Source organism: Drosophila novamexicana, unplaced genomic scaffold, assembly GCF_003285875.2.
Source record: "Drosophila novamexicana strain 15010-1031.04,08,12 unplaced genomic scaffold, DnovRS2.1 tig00000858-arrow-arrow-pilon, whole genome shotgun sequence".
Taxonomy (NCBI): domain Eukaryota; kingdom Metazoa; phylum Arthropoda; class Insecta; order Diptera; family Drosophilidae; genus Drosophila; species Drosophila novamexicana.
This window is the reverse complement of record NW_020824829.1, coordinates 160,119-179,276: the sequence shown is the minus strand read 5'-3', so window position 1 is coordinate 179,276 and position 19,158 is coordinate 160,119. Positions and strand designations below refer to the sequence as shown.

Genomic DNA, 19,158 nt, shown 5'->3' with positions numbered 1-19,158 from the left:
TTGTGAATGTTGCAAAGGCTTGTTTATCAAATAGAAACACAAGGTTTTCCGCTTATAAGTATGCTGTGATATCTTTCTGTGCATGCACTGCTTGAAGTCATCGCACCGGTTAAACAGCAGCAAGCAGTGCAACCTCTTCGATTCGCATATGGAAGTATGCAACGATTATTTTACTTTCGCAATATCTTTTAATTTTGCATATGAAAGTATGCAATGATGTTTTTTAGATTTGCAATTGAATATTTTCCAAAAACTCGAGTTCTTGAAGTCCGATCGCGGCAAGATTCAATCAATAGAGGAGATCAGTACGACCTCATAAAGGTATATCTTTTCAAAATCTAACTATTTTTAGCCGGAACGTCGTTAAAAAACCAGAAACTAAAATAATAACGGAATCGTATTTTCCCTTTTAAAACGCGCCATCTTTTGCATGAATTATGAAGCTTCTTTCGAATAGTAAGCGCCATCTATTGCAACTTGCTTCAAGTCCACTGCATTTTGGGAAATGTTTCAGAAACAGGATTTTTGAATGCTCTTGAGGCAAAAGATATTGGGCGAGAAATAGCGGAGATTTTCAAGTTCTAAGATATTTGAAAACTTCAAATGGCCATAACTCAAGTATTTGAACTCCGATCGCGGCAAGATTGTGCGTTTTGTAATCTTGAAGGCGTTGAGTAATGTTCAATTCCAGGTCGAAAACCATTTTCGAAAAAAACGTGAAAACACACAAAAATATTAATTTTTTAACAACATTTATTTATTCAGTGCATTATTGCTACCGCTTGCGGTACAGGCACGGCTTGAGCGAGAAGGGCTTCAGTTTGACTAGCTTGTCAACATGTTGCATTTTTCGAAATTGGAAGAAGTAGAAATAGTTCACAGCCACATCCTTCTTGACCAGATCAAATCCGCAAGATTTCATGAAGCGCACAAACTCGCGAACATCCTCGAAGCGGGACTGAATCTCTGCAATGTAGACATTGCCGTGCAGTTTGAGCACACGGTTTGCCTCCAGCAGATAATCGTTGAGGTTGGTGCCCATCAGCGAGAGGCAGTAGACAGCCACGTCCAGCGATTGCGGCTCCAGCGGCGTCTTGGTGATGTTGCAGGCAATGATGTCGGCCCGGGTCGAGACCAAGTCCATGGAGTACACCTTATTGGGTACCGATTTAGCCAGCATGCCCTCGCCGCAGCCAAAGTCACCAATGATGGCCGTTTTGGACAGCCTTTTGATGGTCTTAATGATGCGCGCCAACGGATTCGCTGGCCACTTGTCCACCTGCTGACGATAGCCGGCGTGATAGGCTTCGAAGGCATCGCCATCCGACCGGAAAAGTTGCTCCGCCTTTTGGCTGTTCATCGTGTACAGCTGCTCGTTGATGTAGCGAAATCGACCGCCCAGCAGCTCTGACTGCAGCTTATTGGCCAACGTGGCCGGTGGGCCGGCTGCTGCGGTTGTGGGCGTCGCCTCCATGGCCTGGACTGCGTCCTGTATTAAGGCTGGCTTCAGTAGTGTCAGCTGCTTCTTTTTATCCTTGGCTGTTTTGGCTGTTGGCCGCTGCTTTTCAATGCGTCCGCTTCTGATCTTGTGCATGGCCCGCAGCTCATCGTCCGCCTCATCATCCGAGGAATCCGGCGGCGGCGCTAGCGGCCCTCTGCCCAGTCTGTAGCCCGCGGCTGTTGCCCGTGTAGAATCCGTCTGATCCGCCTGCTTCTTTGCCTTTGGTTTTTTCTTCTTGAGTTTTTTGGCTTTTGTCTTGGCAGCGGCTCCACTGCCCGCTTCCTGCACGGGCTTGAACTGGATGACTTCAGCACCCTTGTCCCATGGTGGCACCTCAAACACCATATTTTGTGAAGATTTATTTAAATTGTTTGATTTATAAATAAAATAATTTGGGCAACACGTGAAATTGAATTGTTATTGTCAGTGTGACCGTAGCAGGTCATAACAAAAATACCAAAAAATGCGCAAAATAATACCATAAAACGTCTTCTTTTTAAAAGTGCTGACAACTCGATGCAAGAAGCGCGCTTTTCAAAAACAAAAAAGGCAAATCTCTTTTTAAATAAATTTTATTTTTGCACTAAACTAAAGTTCAACAAGTTTTTGTATTAATTTATAATTTTCGGTTTCTCGCTATTCACGTACAACTAATTAACTTAAAGCATATATTTTTTTAACTGATGAAAAAAGTGTGTGCTCGGAAAATTGATTTCTTCTTAGGCTAAAATCGTAATTATGACAATCAGTTTTCAACGTACAACTAATACAGGCGCCATTTGAAGGTTTTAACAATTTATTGTAAACTGTTGTTCAAATGTCTGATTTTTTTTATTAAGAAAATGCCTTAATCTATTTTGTTTCCCAACAAACCTTATGCGCTCCATCCATTCAATTTTCACATTTATTAGAATTTTCTTGTCGGTTTTTAGACAACTTTTGAATGCAGTTCCGCCTTACATTACCAACTACAAAACACTTGCGATTTACAATGGCTAAAACCTATGAAATTTCTGTTAATTTCTAGTAATATTACGACAATAATTACGCGATTTCCCTCTTGCTTGCCAACTTTGACTCTTTAGCTGCTTCAATCTTCTTTTCCGGATCTCTCGAAACTATAAACTAAATTTTTTTCCTTTGTGATCTTTACACAAATTTTGTTCACTCTCTCTCTAAAATGAATTGTTGCGCATATTACCAAAAAAGTTAGGCATACAATTTAAAGCATTTATGTTTTTAGCTCTTTGTAATACAAAAATATAATTACAACGGAATAGGGTAGACTGACTGTGCGGCTTAACTCGTTTAATACATTTAATTACATTCCTAGAGATTTTGGCAAAGAATGGAACAAATGGGGGTGGGGGAGACTGAGAATCTCTTTTTAGAATTAAATGCGCTCTAAGTAGCCCGCAAAATTGTAGTTTCCTATGCTTGATTTGTATTTAATTTAGCTTACGGTCTACGAGTAATTCAATTACAGTTAGTAGTTGACGCCGCCCGACGACAGCTGCTCGCTTGCATCTCAAATTTATTGTGTGTGTGTGTATCTTGTATTATATGTGTATTTATATTTATTATAATATAACAAGTAGCGCCGCCTAGTAACTGGCCTCGTGACCGGCTAAGATGTACAGATCGTGGCCCTCCTCGCTTCCCAGCGAGCCGGTGCGCAGCAGTTGACTCTCCAAGGCGACGACCCTGGCAAAGAAAACGAGATTGATTTATATATTCAACACCAGTAGCTATTATCGGGCCCAGTCCTGCTCAAGAAATATTACACCGCTTTTCACCCGTGTCAAAATTACTTAAAGCACTAACTTGAACTCCTCCCAAGTCATTAACATCTTATGAAGAGATTTGCAAAGGAGGCTTTAAATCAATCGGTCGAAAACCCAAATAAACAAAGGGAACTCCAATGTTTGACCAAGAAAGGAGAATATTCCTAAAACTGATCGGATGGCAAACTAAAAAGTTGCACACAACTGATTTCTATCCAATATCAAGTCTAAAGTCACCAATGCATCACTTACTCAGATCAAAAGGGTTTCTATATGTAGGTATAAGTCAGGTCGTTCCGATAGTCTTGGATATACTTACTTATCGCTGCCCAGCAGCCGATAGGTTCGACTCATGTCCTTGATCTCTTGCGTCACTTCGCCATTGCGCAGAGACTTGCCCTGCATGCCGTGCTTGTGGAATGCTAATACACTGTCCGGTAGACAAACTACAAAAAAAGAATCAGCGATATTGGATTAAGGAAAGCGGGAAAGAGATCGAGAGTGAGAGCGAGATGTCATACCAATACTGTCCACGTTAAAGTCGAAATTGAGTTGGGCGACCATCTTTTTGTGCTGCTTGGGATTGCCCTGCAGGGTGACCACCTGCATTACATTGCCATAGCAGACAAGAATGGCATCCTTCTCTACCTGATGAACGCGCACCACCTTCAAGAGATCACGACGAGGCACCATTGTGGCCATGGCATCATACTCCAAGTCCTCCGAGTGGAACCAGCTGGCACCTGAAACATGGAACACAGCATTAGTTAACTGTTGACTCAGTGCATCTAATGCGGACTTCCACTGTTCATGTTGATCAGCTCCAACTTGAGGCAGCCGTTGAGGGCTTTTCGGACGCCCGTGCAGACAATCGGATACTCCAGCTCGGGCGTAATGATCATTTCAAATACGGGCGTATGTCCGTTTTGGACGCAGCCATGGCCGCCCCCTAGGATGCTGATAGCCGGCCACTCGCACTGCTTCAGCAGCATAAACTTGTTGAGCGGATCATACCACTGCATTAGGAAGATTCCGCTGGGCGTCGCACCGCACAGATACTTGTATCCGTTGTACGGATTCCGGGTGACGCAGCACTGGGTGCAGCCCTTCGTGTCGGGCACTTTGGTGGTGAGCGCGAATTTGCGCGGCACAAGCCTCTCCGGTATCTTGTTCATATGCAGCGAGAAGCGCACCGTCTGCTTGGAGTGCAGTGCGACTAGATCGTGTCGATACAACTGGCAGGATTTGCCGGAAAGGCTCATCAGCACGTCTTTGATCACATATAGCCAGGTGGTGCGGCGCGGGAAGAGCTGATCAATGGCCGCGTCGTGCAGCTCGTTCATGTTCAGATTGTAGATGCCCTCCTCGGCCCCAATCAGCAGATGCTGATCCCGTGTCTCAGGATGTATCCACGAGGCGGTGCAGTGCACGCGCAACGGGCAGCCGTTAAAGATTTTGGAAAAGCAAGCGCCCATGTGCACCTTGGGCGTCGGTGGCAGCCCATTCGAGATGGGCCTCGGCGGCGTATGTCGTCGGCGATGTGAACGCTTTGGCGGCACAGGTGGCGTATTATTCAGCAGATCCGGCTGCGCCTCTTTCTCGACTGCAACGGGAAATGGGGATTATTTTAGCTGGACTAATCTGACCACCAATTCCCACTCACCCTCATCGTCGTCCTGGGCACCGCCGTCGCTGAGGCTGCGCGTGCGCGACGTCTTGCCCATGTCATTGAGCAGACCGATAAGCTGATCCATGGAGCTGTGGCGTCGCGGCGAGTCCTCTACTCCATTCTATTTATACCGTACACAACATAGAAATCATTCCATCTACTCTTCAATCAGCTTTAGATACTCACCTGGTTGCTCTCGCTTCGGTAATCACAGTTGCTGTTCTCGCTGCCGGTCGCGTCCGTCTGGGATGACTCTAGGACTTCACTGGCGCTACGCAGCAGATTTTGGTAAACATGCGTTGAGCTGCTGGCTGTGACGCCGGCGCCAGATAACGATGCAGATGCAGCAGCTGCCGCCGCCGCCGCTGCAGAGCTGGTTGAAGCGCTGTTGGAATGCAAGAAGCCATCGCCTGCTGACTGTGTGCTAGCCGGGGGCGTGGCAATCGCCTCGTGCCTGTCCAGGCCATTGCTGCCTTTGCCGCCGCCGCCGCCACCACTGCCGCCGACTGCATCGCCGCTGGAATTATCGAGTAGTAGGAGGCGATTATAAAAGGATGCGGATGACGCTGCTGCTGATGTGCTGCCGGATGCGAGCGATGAAAGCAACCCAAGCCCATGGCCGTCGCCACCATGAGACGCGGCTGAAGATACCGCAGCCGCCGCCGAGCGATAGTTGCTGCTATTGCGCAGATAGTGCGCAGCGGAGGCGGAGCAACCAGCGCCTGAAGTTGATGCCGACCCAGAGGCACAGCCGCCGGCGGCGCCAGCAGCAGCAGCAGACGAGCCAGACGACGCAATCGGACCGCCGCTGGGAGTCGCATTATTCATGGCAATGTCGACGTCCAGATTGATGTCGTTGTCGCCATCGCCATCGCCAATGCTGGTGGTGCGTAAATTGGAGAGGCCCAGATAGGCGCTTAGGCTCGGCATGGAGACCAACGAGGCGGAGATGCTCATGGGATTCAGATTCGAATTCAAATTGGAGGCCAAGGCGCTGCTGGTGCTGGATGTGGTCAGTGCGGTGGTTGATTGCTGCTGGTTAAGGTGGTGATGGTGGTGCTGGTGGTTCTGGTTGTGGTTGTGGTGGTTGTGCTGAGTGGCTATGACGACGTTGGCTATGCTGGTGCCGGTGCCGCTGCCCGTGACCGAGGAGTGATGATGATGATGATGCTGCTGCTGATGATGATGTTGATGGTGGTGGTAATGATGGCCTCCACTGTTTCCACTGCCGCCACCGCCGCTGATGATGCCGCCGGCGCTGCTGTTGCTGCTGCCTGCGCCAGCCCCGCTGTAGCCCCCATTTGTCGATGCACCGCCCCCGCTGACGATGCCGCCTCCAGCGACGCAATTGTTGGAGCAGCTGCACTCGGCACTAAGTGCCGAATCTTTGGTGTCATTCAATGGCAAAGTTGCTCTAAGAGCGACACAGCGAGAGAAAGATAGGGATAGAGAGCGAGAGAGATCCGCGTGGGAAGAGAAAGAAAAAGAAAGCCAAAGTGTTTGAGCTTCTTGATAAACGCACAACTATCACTTTGTAGGCCTCTCTAGGGGCGAGGATTTGTGTTCGTGGAGTGAGCCGAAGGTGTTGTTTTGTTGTTGCGTGCAGCTTCAGACTGGACGTGTAGTGGGAGGGTGGACAGAATTGCATTCCAGATGGGTTAAAGACTGCGTATGTGTGTGGGTGTGCCTGGGTGAATCTCCCGTGGATATATGTGTTGGCTTATGTTGTTGTTATTTTAGTTGTAGTGGTTTTTGTTGTTGTTGTTGTTGTTGTTGTTAGTGTGGAACACATGCATTCGAATAGGTTGGACAACACCGCGAAATAGAGACAGGACTAGGAATGGTTTCTATAATAAAATACGCACTGGTCTTATGTGACGCAATATAAATAAATAAGGTAATGCGAATGCCATAAATTATGCATGAGATGCAAAACTGTGCACAAAACAAATACGCATTCCACACACACACACACACACACAAATACGCACACACAGATACACAGGCAAATGCACAGAAACGCACACGCACACAGCTACACGAATAGAAAATAGCCTCGCACATGAATGCACAGAAAATGGAAACCGAAACATACAAAACAGAGCACAGCACACGGAGAAAATTAATTCTTAAAAAAATGAAAAATTTCAGCAATATTCGAAATGAAATGAATTGAAGCAAGCAGCAGCAAAAAAGAAAACAAAAAGAGCTGCAATTCTCTATGAAATATCTCACCAGCTGCTCAAGGGCGGGTGTGTGTGCTAGGGTAGGAGGGGAGACGAGGCAAGTGGCTGTCTGTTCATTTGCAAATCAGTTTTGAGTACTGTCCTTTCCTTTTTGCCAGCATAATTGCAATTTGTTGCTCCTGAACATGCCACAGCTCACAATTCATCAATTCATCAATTAGCAATCGAGTGCAGAACTTGGGTGAGCTGCGGGTATTTATGTAATATTACTTTTGGAATTTTAATGTCTTTTGGCAAACGGAAAAGTGACGCTTGTGCGCATATTTTAACAAGCTTTCAGCTCTGTTTAATAAACGCCCGCGGAAGAACTGGCTGTGTCTATGCCGGAGCATAATTACCCTAATAGGTCTCCCCGTTATTCTTATTTATTTATGCCATATGCCATTTGGTAAAATATAATAAGACAATACAAATGTGGTGCCCTTTTATGGGGTGGCAAGCAATCGAATAAATAAAGGTCTTCCCTGGGATTATTGGCACCAGTTAGCAGCGGCCATAAGAGTAATAATAACTATAAAAGCAATGTGTGGACAACTCTTTGCGCACGCATCAAATAAACAATAGACGGAAAGTTGTAAAAAGGGTTCGGACTACGGACGGATGCGTATGTCTTTACGTACGGACTCGTTAAATTCCGTATGATCGCATGTTTGTAGAAATTAGTTGAGAATTGTTTTCGTCTGTCGGTTGAATCTTTATTTTTATGGTCTACGCATAATTCAGTTATCGAGCGAGCACGCTGTGCGTATACGTATTATGCTCCTCAGACAAATGCATATTACGTATACGCACAGAATCTTTCAACAGAGCCCAGACAAACAATAACCAAACAAAAAAGAGGCAAGGACTGCAGAGACTTGTAAATAAAGACAGTAAATAAATAGATGAAAAGGGGAGTTAAAAAAAATAGACACAAAGTAAGTGGGGTTAAGTTAAAAACAAACTAACAATGGCCAGCCACAGATGATAATTAGAGACAGTGAGAGAGAGAGAGAGAGAAAAAAAGAGGGAGGGAGGGAGTAGGAGACAAGAGGGAAACTCAAATTTGACTCTAAGGAGTCGTTGTCTCGGTGTATCTGTGTGTGTGGATAGGTGTCTATGCATGTGTGTAGGAAACTTCACCAGTTAGTTGAGCTTTGCAAACATGTTTCTATGTGCGTATTGTCTATATGATATTGTATGTGTGGGGGGCTTGAGAGGTAGTAAGTGTCGTGTTGCTTAGTTAATTTGCCCAGCTAAATCTAAGTTTTGGTTTTTTTGTTTGTTTCACAAAAGAAATGATTTGGTGTAGTTACCTTAACTTTAGTTCCTCATCAATATATTGTAAGAGGCTCCTACAAAAATCAAACACAAAAAATATACGAAAAGAAAACGAAAATAAAAGAATAAAAAATCGTTGTTAAGATTCCAGTAGAAACAAAAAGAAAATTAGTTTAAAAAGTGTAAAAACATTTTCAATAATAAAACCAAAACAAAAAGTCAAGCAACTGTCATAACTTGTAAATAAATTTGGTTTGAAAATTGTGTTTTGCATATGCTGAAAATCGTTAACTGTTATTTGCAGCTGTAACTGTAAAACGGGCGGGAAAATGTCATAGCGCCGTTAAATGGAAATCAACGAAAAAAAGGATGCTGTTAGGGCTAATTAAACACAAATTAACTTATTTTCAAAAGGCCATAATTTGTTTAGCATCATATTTTCCAGCACTTAACTGAAGGATAACCCCAAATAGGCTTATTAAAAAGCAGAAAAGTCACAAAAAATAAAAGACTAAAATAATTGGCTAATATTTTCAGTGCTCTTTCGGCTCTAATGATGTTTATTGTTCTTTGCGCATTTATTGTTGCTGTCGGGTCGCCCTCGGCGGCAGCCTAAAAGTCCACAAAAGAATAACATTAGGAAATGTGTCGCCCGCACAAACTTTTTGGGCGCCATTCGATCCGCGTGGGCGAGGACGAGAGCGAGGGCGTGGCACTCTGCCAATACACTTGGCACTCTTCGGTGGGGTAAGCGTTTTATACAAGTACATAAAAGTTGACGCTGTCGATTTTTATGGCATCAATAAAAAAGTAAGCAGGACAAATTTGACAGGGTCGCCCAGCAAAGGGAGGCAGCAGTTGTGCAAGTGGCAAACGCATATGTGTATCTGCATAGATGGCAATCCTTAAAGGTAAGGCACCTATCACCTATCACAGCAGCTACCCGACAATGTCATCGTTGTGAATGACAAATAGCGCGCATTAATTCGGTATAACGTGGCGTATACGTGCGCGTGTTAATTGTTAAAATATTGATTTCCCCTTTTACGAGGGGTAAAATCAAACGAAATGTAAGAGCAAAAGAAACTATATTATTGGTTAGTACCCACAGACGAGTCCGATTTGTTCCCTTCTGCACGATATTTTTAGGGAAGTTATTTTTTATTATTATTAAGTTTAGCTTTATTTTAATTTTTCTGTTATTATCTGGAACAACTTAAATTAAATTTGTATGAATATTTACAATCTACTTATTCTACTGGTATATGTGGATAGAGTATTTAATCTGCGATAATCCGTTTCCTGCTGCGCGTGGGTGCATGCTGTATGCGTGTGTAATTTGCAATTCTATTGCTGCTTATTATTATTGTATAGCATACTTTTGTGCGTCCGCCCTTGCAGGCAGCTGCTAATTGCAGCGTTGCGCTGGGAAATACGCATCCATCAAACTAGGTTGCCTAGGTAACAATTATTTCGCACAGAGTAGTTCCCAGCACGTAGAGCTAACTAAGCGCGAGCGCGAAATTCCAACTATGAAACGTTTGCGTGTGTGCAGCAAAAGTAAGCACAGCTCCAGCATACGTGCAGCACGCCTGACAATTGCCAGCACACCAAATTGTGCGTGTGTGTGTGCAGGATATGTGTGTAGACCGAACAAATTACCAAAGGCGCGTGCTCGACCAGAAATCGTGCTGTGTGCCACACAGTGTGTCAAATAGACTGCTAAATGAAGCAAACGGCTGTGGCAAGCTGCGGCTACAAGGAAGCGCAGCCAGACAAGGCCAGGCAGCGTCTGGCGCCAGCTAAATGACATTAAGCGCACACACCGCGGGCGTCGCCGCGATCCCACAAAAAGTGGCAGGCATAAATTTGATTACAATGCAAATGCAGCAGCAGCAGCAGCAGCAGCAGCAGATGAAGCAGCTGCATATCAAGCACTCCAGGCACGCTAAAGAAGCTAATCTAACCTTAAGGACATGTTCATAATCAAAGTGCCGCTGGCTCTGGGTCGCACTGGCTGTTGACTATAAGTAAATAGAGAGGGAAACAGTGTGTGTGAGCAAGAGGCAGATACATGATGGGACCAAGAATAAGACAACATTAAATATATAATAGTATCTGTAAGAGTGTGTATAGATATGTGTGTGTGTGTGTATGTGAGAGAGAGTTTAACTGAATTATAAATGGAACAAAAACTGAAGAAGCTATAAAAAAGGTAGCAAAAGCGAATCTTAATTAACTCAGAAAGAAAAAAACAATAGCAAAGTTTCAGGCAACCCGACTTTTAAAAAAATATATATATACATATTTATATATATATAACTGTCTGTATATGGATTGGGCCAACTTACATGTCGCTGGGCAACGTCTCGGGACTAGAAGATCGCTCGTACCACGTCGAATTTGTCGCCATGCCTGTGGAACGGGGGTTTTTAAGACAAAATGTAATTAACTGGGAGTTTTTCTTTTCATAGGTCTTGCAACTTGCCTGTCTTGAGCGTGTGGTTCTGCGCCGGAACCCCATTGGCACGCGACGTCATCTTGCTGGCAATGCGCTGCGGTACGCCGGCTACCGTCTGTGTGGGAGAAAGAAGCAAGGAGCATAGAGAAGACGGTTCGGTAAGCGAAAGTTAGTTTAAGAGCTGGAGGCGAAGCCATCGCCGTTTGGCAGTGACAAAGTTTTCAGTTTGCGATAAAATCTCATAAATCAAAATCATATTTGGCTCTTTTAAAACTGAGCCTCTAGAGCTGAAGAGCCATGCGTTACGCTTGGCTCAAACGCAAACTTGGCGCTAAGTAAAATTTGAATATACGCATAATGCAAGTTGACTGCAAACAGCCAAGTAAGCGGCAATCTCTAACCCCCCACACCCCACCACCCACCCCCCTCCTCTTAGCATGCCAAACACGGTGACTGGCAGCGAAAAGTTTTTGAAAACATCCAAACAAATTGAAGATTTATGAGTTGACATGCCGCACAACCAAACACACAAAATGACTTTTTAAATTGGTCCTTCATTAAATTTGCATTTGTTAGACACGAGTTTGTCCAGGACCCCCTGGACTTTGCGTCTAGACGGCGCCATTAATGGACTGCCCCTCGTCAACAATGTGAAATATTTAGAATCAGTAGGAAAAGGACAAGCGAAATCCCTTCTTCAACCGGTTGAAGATTCTGCAGCAAGTTGTTAATTGCTGGATTTGTGAATGAATGAATATTTGTTCAAATGTTAAGAGACGCAAGGTCCAACTCTATCGAATGGATATGGGGATAATATAGGAAGCAAGTGTTTGTAATCTTTTGGACGCGTGCAGCCAAGGGACGCGCCAATAAAACAAATTCCTTATTATTAATCGTCTAGCTTTATAAGAATCTTAAAAACTCGCTCTGTTGCACTCTGCGCCATTTTGATTCTGTGGTCTAGCAAATCATTTAGGCGGTCGCCTTCGGGAGCCTGCCTTAAATTAGGCTTCAAGGTGTCTAATGGGGCACTAAATCTTCAGGACTTGCCCCACAATGGCAGCGCGCACACAAGGCAAACTAAGTAAATATAACTGGGGCAGCAGCAAGCGAAGCAGCGCTAAAAGAGCAAATAAATTACGTAGAAGGTGCCAAGTGGCTTTGGGCCGTCGGTCTGCTGGTGCTGCTGCTGTGGGCATGCTCACCTCCTCGTCGCCATCAAGATAGTAGTATTGCTGATTCGGGCTCTGATACTTCTGGAGTAGCTCCTTGGCGACACGCAGCGGCATTTCGCTCTGAACAAAGGGATGCTGCAGCAGCCGCTCGGCGGTTGGGCGCTTCTTTGGATTCTTTGTCAGTGCGGTCTTGATGAAGTTGTGAAACGTTGGGCTCCACTTGTCTTTGTTACTCAGTGTCGGCGGCTTGAAACCGCTCTTTGACATCAGGAACAGGGCGCGCATTGGATGCAAATCGAACATGGGCGGCTGCAGCTCAGCCAGTTCTGTAAAGGAAGCAAATGTAATCAATGAATGCAATACTCTTTGATCACAACGACTGCTTACCAATTGCCGTAATGCCGCAGGCCCAAATATCACAGAGTTGATTGTAGCCACCCTTGCGCTCCACGGCGGCCACCTCGGGCGCCATCCAGTAGGGGGTGCCTGTGAAAAGCAATGAAAATAGATAAGTTACTGTTTAGTCAAACGCCAAGGTCAGCAATTGTATGTGTTTAACTGAATTAAGCCACGTGCATAAGGATTTAAATTATATTTAATGTCAATTGACATTGGCCATGCCATATTCCACATTCAGCAGTTAATGCTCTGGCTAGATGTGACAGTTGGTGCACAATTTAATTAAAAAGTGAGATATGCGGACATAAAGTGACAGCCAGTTTGTTAATTGCGCGATTCTAGCCGGGACTGCGCGACTAACAGACACCCTGATATTCTCTTATTTCTGATATTCACAGTCGGCAAGCAACGAAGAGACAGAGAGAGAGAGAGCATCTAACCAGGCGCAAGCTGTAAAAACTGCCGAGCTGCCAAGTCTCAGGCCCATCCTGCAAGAAGGTGATAACGAGGATGACAACGATGATGGCGCTGAGTCGTTGCGTCGTTTCGTCGTTGAGTCGTTTGTTGCAGCTGACTTTTAAATGATACTAAACACAAGCATCAGCACACTTATGTTTTTTATTAAATAATAAAACGACATCTGGCAACTGTGGTTCGTCCGCGTTGTCCTGCAGCTATCCCTTGTTATTGACAATGTGTGAATGTGTGTGTGCGTGCGTCCGTCTGTGTTTTATTTGTTCTGCTTGCGGTTTCATATGCAGACACAACGGTAGACAGCCAGACACACAGAAGTATGTATGTGTGCTTATCACCACATTTGTCACAGCAACAATGTCATATTGAAGCAGCACTCGAGATGATAGCAGTAAGCGCCGTCACATTGTTTGCCGCCAACTGCAGACACAACCCCAAACAGCCAGTCACAGCCAGAGACAATCGTCTGCGCCTCAGATTCGTTGTCAAATGTCGCTTACATATCCCCGATACAAGAACCGCCCACCCGGCCCGCTGTTGTCTGCCATTTGCAGCATACCAAGAGTCCTGGCAGCACTCGTTAGGGCGTTGTCGCTGCCACAGCAATTGACATGTGAGATTTTTCGCTAATGCTCGACTTGAGAAAGTGCAGCAAGGATATGGAGCGCAATGAGCTATTAGCTTCCTTTGAGTAGTCTTCAAATTATTAACGACTGGCGCTGGCAATTCCTATAAATTTATAGGAAGCATAAATATAATTGCGCTCATATTTAGCGACAAATTGTCTGGTTGGGTTAAATCTCAAAATTTCTGCGCAAGCGTTAAGGTTTTTACGACAGCCACCAGCACATTAAAACTTAACCCATCTTTGCTCCGGTCCAAGCTCAGCATAAATCCTTGCCGACATAAAAGCAACTCGTCGCAGCTTCGCCTTTTTATTGCAATCACAGCTCAAATGTCGCCCATTTCACTGACATCTTCAGAGGAGTTAAATAACCCCACAAATGAAACTGGTTAAGGGCCACCAGAAAAAGTGAGGCAACAAGCAGCTGTTATCTCTATACATAAAACTGACTTCCAACTGATTGACTGAATGACTGATTGACTGCTTAACGCATAGCCTAAACCGTAAGAGCTACGAAGTCGAAAATGTTACTAGCTGGATTTTGGGGAATACCACCCGCAAATGTAGAAAAACTGCGAAAATCATTTGCAATAAACTTTTGTGTTTACCATCCGATCGGCTTCAAACTAAATTTCAAAGATCGCAAAAGTTATCTCAAAGGTGAAATAGTTTTCATCCCTGATATTCGATACTACCGATTTGGAACTAAACCTGATCTGCATATGGTATGCAATAAGATATATTTCAATCCAGGAATACAGACAGTCAGGCGGACTGGACCGGCTGTTGATGCTCAGATCAGATGTATATATCCTAGTATACATACATCCTAGTATACATATATCTGAAATCTGTCCATAGTTCGTTATTGCAATGGGATGGACGAGGGACAATGGCTATAGTCACTGATAAATTGTTATTGACATATAAATTACGTATACGACGCATTCTTGTAACCCTGTGTGACCCTAGAACTTAAAGTAGTTGGAAAAAGCATTTGAAAGCCAAGTCCTGTCTTTGATTTGAAATGGTTGTGCTGAAAGCAGCTTTACGCATCGCAGCAGAAATCTATTAGTGTTGAAATATAAGCAGATAACAGAAGGAAAAGGCACTCAATGTTGCAAGTCCGACAAAAGAAGTCGCACAAATAAGGCGGCCAGCGCACAGGGACATTTTTAAGAAATTATTTTCTGTCGGTCAGGAGTTTGGCAACAAAATGAAAACTCAATGGGAGCTGAAGCCGCACAGCGGGCGCCTAACAATGCCTCAATCCGCAACGGCCCACCTTTACCTTTACCTGACTCAAGCCCGTTTTTTTCCAACAGAACATTGCTACCTCATATTGCATGGCGCAGCTCCCTATTTTCCCATTTGGGCTTGCTTCATGTCTGCATTTGATATTTTCTTTTTAAATTGAATTGTTCCAAATGCCCTTAACTCACCCTCGCTTTCTCTCTCTCGCCCTCTTCCTTCCTCCTTACTCTAATTCTCTCTCCATTTGTCTCGCTCTATCGCTTATGTCGTGCTTTTGGCACATTTTAGTGGAGATTTTTATTTATATAAAACACATTATTATTCTTATTACTTCTATTTGTACTTGTGCCTGCAGTTATTTAATTCTCCCTTGCTTTTTTCAGACTGTTGCCTTCTATCATACCCTGTTCCCATTTCAAAATGTTATAATGTTTTTTCGTATATGTTTGTATGAGAGCGGGAATCTCATATTCGGACACTTTCTTCTAAAGCAATATTTTTTTCTGTATTGTGGTCTTTATGCTTATTTGTTTGCGCGTTATTTCTGACAGCTGTTGTGTAAGTGTTTAAGAGCGTGAAAGCAATTGGGGTTACTGCCAGAGAGAGAGAGATAGAGAGAGCGAGAGAGAGAGAGAGAGAGAGAGAGAGAGAGCGAGAGAGAGAGAGAGAGAGAGAGAGAGAGAGAGAGAGAGACAGAAAAAGAGTCCTTTTCTTAGCAACTATGTGTGTGAACATAACAGAAACATAATGATAAGCACTTTATCCGAATGGATGCGGACTGTCTGTCAATCTATCGAGTACGGCCCGCCCGAGTGGAATTTTCTTTTGCTGTTTGCCTTCCCTGTCCAGCTACTAATGTTTGTTGAGAGATCTGCAAAAATATGCTTACGTTCACCACATATCTCACATCTCAGTCAGAAAAAAAATCGTTCTATTCCATTTGCATAAATCGAGCAGCAAACACAAAAGCGAACGTTGCTGTGGCAACAATTTACACACACGTTGACAGCAAATATTTGCAAGATATGCTAGATACTCCAGCTAGACAACAATAGAACAGTCATCGTCCCGTCCCTTCAATCTATCTGTTGAAATCTATAAATGAATAAGACGAAGCTGCAATTGAAAGGAAAATCAATTGCATTACGCATACGCATCGCAGGCGACTCACAATACGAATCAACATGGGATATGGCTATTATAGGCTCAATGTGCAAAGTATTATTTTGCCTGGTTTTATAATCTTCGCAATCTCACCTATGAAACTCTTGCGCTTGTTGATGGTGGCCGTTATCTGCGCCGAGACTCCAAAGTCAGCCAGCTTTACGTCGCCGTATTCGGTTAACAAAATGTTGGCGCCTTTGATGTCGCGATGCATTTTGCCCATGGAGTGCAGATACTCGAGGCCCTTTAGCGTCTCGCGGCACATGTAGGCGATCTGGACCTCGGTTAGGGGACCGGTCACCTGGTAGATGTCCTGGAGGCTGCCGCCGCCGCAAAACTCCATGCAGATCCACAGCTTGTCGCGTCGCAGATAGGAGCCGTAGTAGGCTATTATGTTGGGGTGCCTGCAGTCGCGCATCATAAAGATCTCCTGCTGGATGATCTGTATGTCATCGGAGGGCTCCAGTTTGATGACTTTGATTGCGGCCAGCTCATTGCTCTGTATCCGTTTCGCCTGCAAGGCAAGAGAATTGAAAAGCGGCATTAATCAAAATGTGCATTCGCAAATGCACAAGAAAAACAAGCAATCTGTGTGCATCGGCTCGTAAAGTAAAGTTACTCGCCCCACCCACCCCTCATTTCCCAATGCCGCACCCTTAGCTGTGCACCTGCATATTTGCACACCTGCGGATATGCGGGAGATGCGGCGTCTGCGGCCTTTTTTCCCCATTGTACAACTTCATTCATGCAAATATTTTGCGTTTTCAATAAATTTTATTTGGTGCGCTCGCATATTAAAATGAGGCTACCCCCCACCCCGCCACGACGAAGCGCATTCAACAATATGTGTACTTTGAAAGGCAAAATATACTATAGTTAACTTGCAAGTATATTAAAATACTCTTCTCACCGGCAACAGCCCTAATTGCTATTTAATTCCGTCTTTGAGTTTGGTGATTAAGTGGTCTGAAATATCGGTGCACTCTTTTTTTAGTTTACATATATATTCTAAAGTATGCTAGGAATAAATCCCATCTTTAGATTGAGTCCTAATTTGTCGGTTATAGTATCAGATACTTATCCCATCCAATGCTCGCTATCTTAATTGGGCTCAATTGTTTCTTAAGTGGATTTAACCTTTGCACTTCAGCATTGACTTGCAAACGGCACACGAAGTGAACTAGCATATGTTTACATTGATGTTCTTTCGACCAACTGGTCGTATACATTTGTATCATTTTTAGGGGATTTGCCGTGTTATGTTAGCTGACCAGCCGGACGGACCAGCTAGCTAACCTCAATTGTACTTCACTTAAAAACCACACCTGCCTGCCCGTTCGTCAGATTTCTTAGTGTGCGATGCACTTTTAAAAAGGCTGTGCCCCCATCTGAACCTTACTGCCACATGTTTGTTTGCCCGCCCACATGCATGTATCCACTTGGTGGCTCAACTGTTTATCCTTGAGGTGGTGCAGCAGTTCCTGCACGTGTACACATGAGTCTACCCTTTATCCCAGCATCGTGTGCTTGATTGTGCTGCCTCTCGCTGGCGCACAGCAACTGGCTCGAGCGGTTGAGCGTTTGCACTGTTTCAATGTTTTCTGTGCCGGGCTTTTATTTTATTTTTGTTGAATGTATTATTCAATGCGGCAGAGACTGTGCTCGACGTTGTTTAGCTTGTAGCTTGTAGTGTGGGTGGGTGTGTGCCTGTGTGTGTGTGTGTCTGTGTGTGTTGGCAATGATATCTTGCTTGCTTTAATGAAGATAAAGCGATTTTTATTGCTGCGCTCGCTCTTCGCGTTTAGCTCGTTTGGGTCTGGGTCTGCCACCCTACGTTGTTGTTTTTCAATTTTTCACAACGCTTGCATTTTGTATTTCGTATTTCAATGTTTCAGATTGTGTTGCACCAAAAGCAGCGCCAGCAGCAGCATCATCATAATTTGAACAACAATTCCGAAAGCAATGCAGCAGCCAGCCAATCTCTGCGTATACGTAATATTGCGCAGCACATGTGCAAAGTGTAACGATGACAGGCAGCAACTTTTCGCAACATAAACGAGTTCGTCTGTCGCTCCGTAAGTTCCGTCCGGGTGGGTGTCCAAGGACATCCGAGCTGTGGCCACCCTACAAAGACTTTGCTTGTTCTTCATCTTGTTTATGGTAAATAAATTATGCGTGATTTTTAGACAAGTTCCCCGGGCTCGTAAGCCCGCAACACAGCTAAAACCTACGAGAATGAAATGCCAAAGAAATGACTCCTGCTCCCGCTGTTTCTACTGCTGCTGCATAATAACCAACTGATATGGCCAAGGCGTTATAACAGCAGGACCTGGCGAAGAGCGAAGAGCAGCAGCAGATGGCAGGAAACGAGCGCAGCACATCCTGCCAGGCAGAAGCCAAAGCCCCAGATATGCAGCATCAACAAATTTATAATGAGCTGCGCCAGCCTCGGCGGCTTCCTCAACGGGCGGAGCTACCTCCAGATGCAAATAAGAGCATCGTCTCTCCCTCTCTCGCAATGTCTATCTATCTTTCTCTCTTGCTATCACTCACTCGCTGACTTACACCAGTTCTGATGGAACTTGCCGGCGAAGTTTTCTATTCGCAACTGCAAAAGTCACGGCAAACTTTTAATGACTTAGTTTCGGTTCAATTTCAAGCGCTAGTTGAGTCCTCTCCATCAGCTGATTTATGTCTGCCAGAGCCCAGATGTCTACTCTTCATATTTGCTTTAATTAAAAATCCTTTACAACAATCAACGCATTGCGTCTATGCAACATACAAGTACAAGTACGTACATGTACTGAAGAGTGCAAATCCCATTAAATAGCGTGATGGGCAGAGCAGCATTAAACGCCAATAATGATCATAGGATCAAAGAAAATTCCTCTACTCCACAGGGTCCAAGGGTTATGCCGTTTCCTGTGTGTGTCCGGCGTATAATCGTTACAATTTCCGACATATGCATATGCATGAATAAGCAAGAACACGACCCGTGTACGCAGCAACTGTTATGTGCGAATACACAAACACTTCAGTATACTTTATATCCAGGCAATATTCCGTGGTTGACCTCAAAACAAAAAGGGTTGCCGTTGGCCGTCGCAACCCCTTGACTGATGCCTGGTTGGTTGCCAGCTTTCAAT

The 19,158-nt window shown here is 44.6% G+C and overlaps 2 protein-coding genes across 6 annotated transcripts in view; both read right to left on the bottom strand.

The window, feature by feature from the left end:
* Positions 1-760: 760 nt before the first annotated feature.
* Positions 761-1,901, bottom strand: LOC115764491 (ribosomal RNA-processing protein 8). The gene has a single exon (XM_030707578.1). The coding sequence runs from the start codon at positions 1,844-1,846 to the stop codon at positions 776-778; it is 1,071 nt and encodes a 356-aa protein (XP_030563438.1). The 5' UTR covers positions 1,847-1,901; the 3' UTR covers positions 761-775.
* A 172-nt stretch (positions 1,902-2,073) lies between these two features.
* The window catches only part of LOC115764470 (mitogen-activated protein kinase kinase kinase kinase 5), a 40,981-nt gene continuing 23,896 nt past the window's right edge, over positions 2,074-19,158 (bottom strand). Inside the window, exons 2-14 of one of the 5 annotated variants that reach the window (XM_030707516.1) lie at positions 16,106-16,526; positions 12,484-12,582; positions 12,127-12,422; positions 10,949-11,036; positions 10,812-10,875; positions 10,428-10,484; positions 8,496-8,534; positions 5,141-5,471; positions 4,949-5,075; positions 4,091-4,888; positions 3,807-4,028; positions 3,605-3,731; positions 2,074-3,205 (exon numbers count right to left, since the gene is read on the bottom strand). In XM_030707516.1, coding sequence (XP_030563376.1) covers positions 3,106-3,205; positions 3,605-3,731; positions 3,807-4,028; positions 4,091-4,888; positions 4,949-5,075; positions 5,141-5,471; positions 8,496-8,534; positions 10,428-10,484; positions 10,812-10,875; positions 10,949-11,036; positions 12,127-12,422; positions 12,484-12,582; positions 16,106-16,526 — 2,769 coding nt within the window. In that variant the 3' untranslated portion in view covers positions 2,074-3,105. Of the gene's footprint in view, positions 3,206-3,604; positions 3,732-3,806; positions 4,029-4,090; positions 4,889-4,948; positions 5,076-5,140; positions 6,369-8,495; positions 8,535-10,427; positions 10,485-10,811; positions 10,876-10,948; positions 11,037-12,126; positions 12,423-12,483; positions 12,583-16,105; positions 16,527-19,158 lie in introns of all 5 variants that reach the window. The other 4 variants (XM_030707512.1, XM_030707514.1, XM_030707513.1 and 1 more) reach the window with 4 other exon arrangements.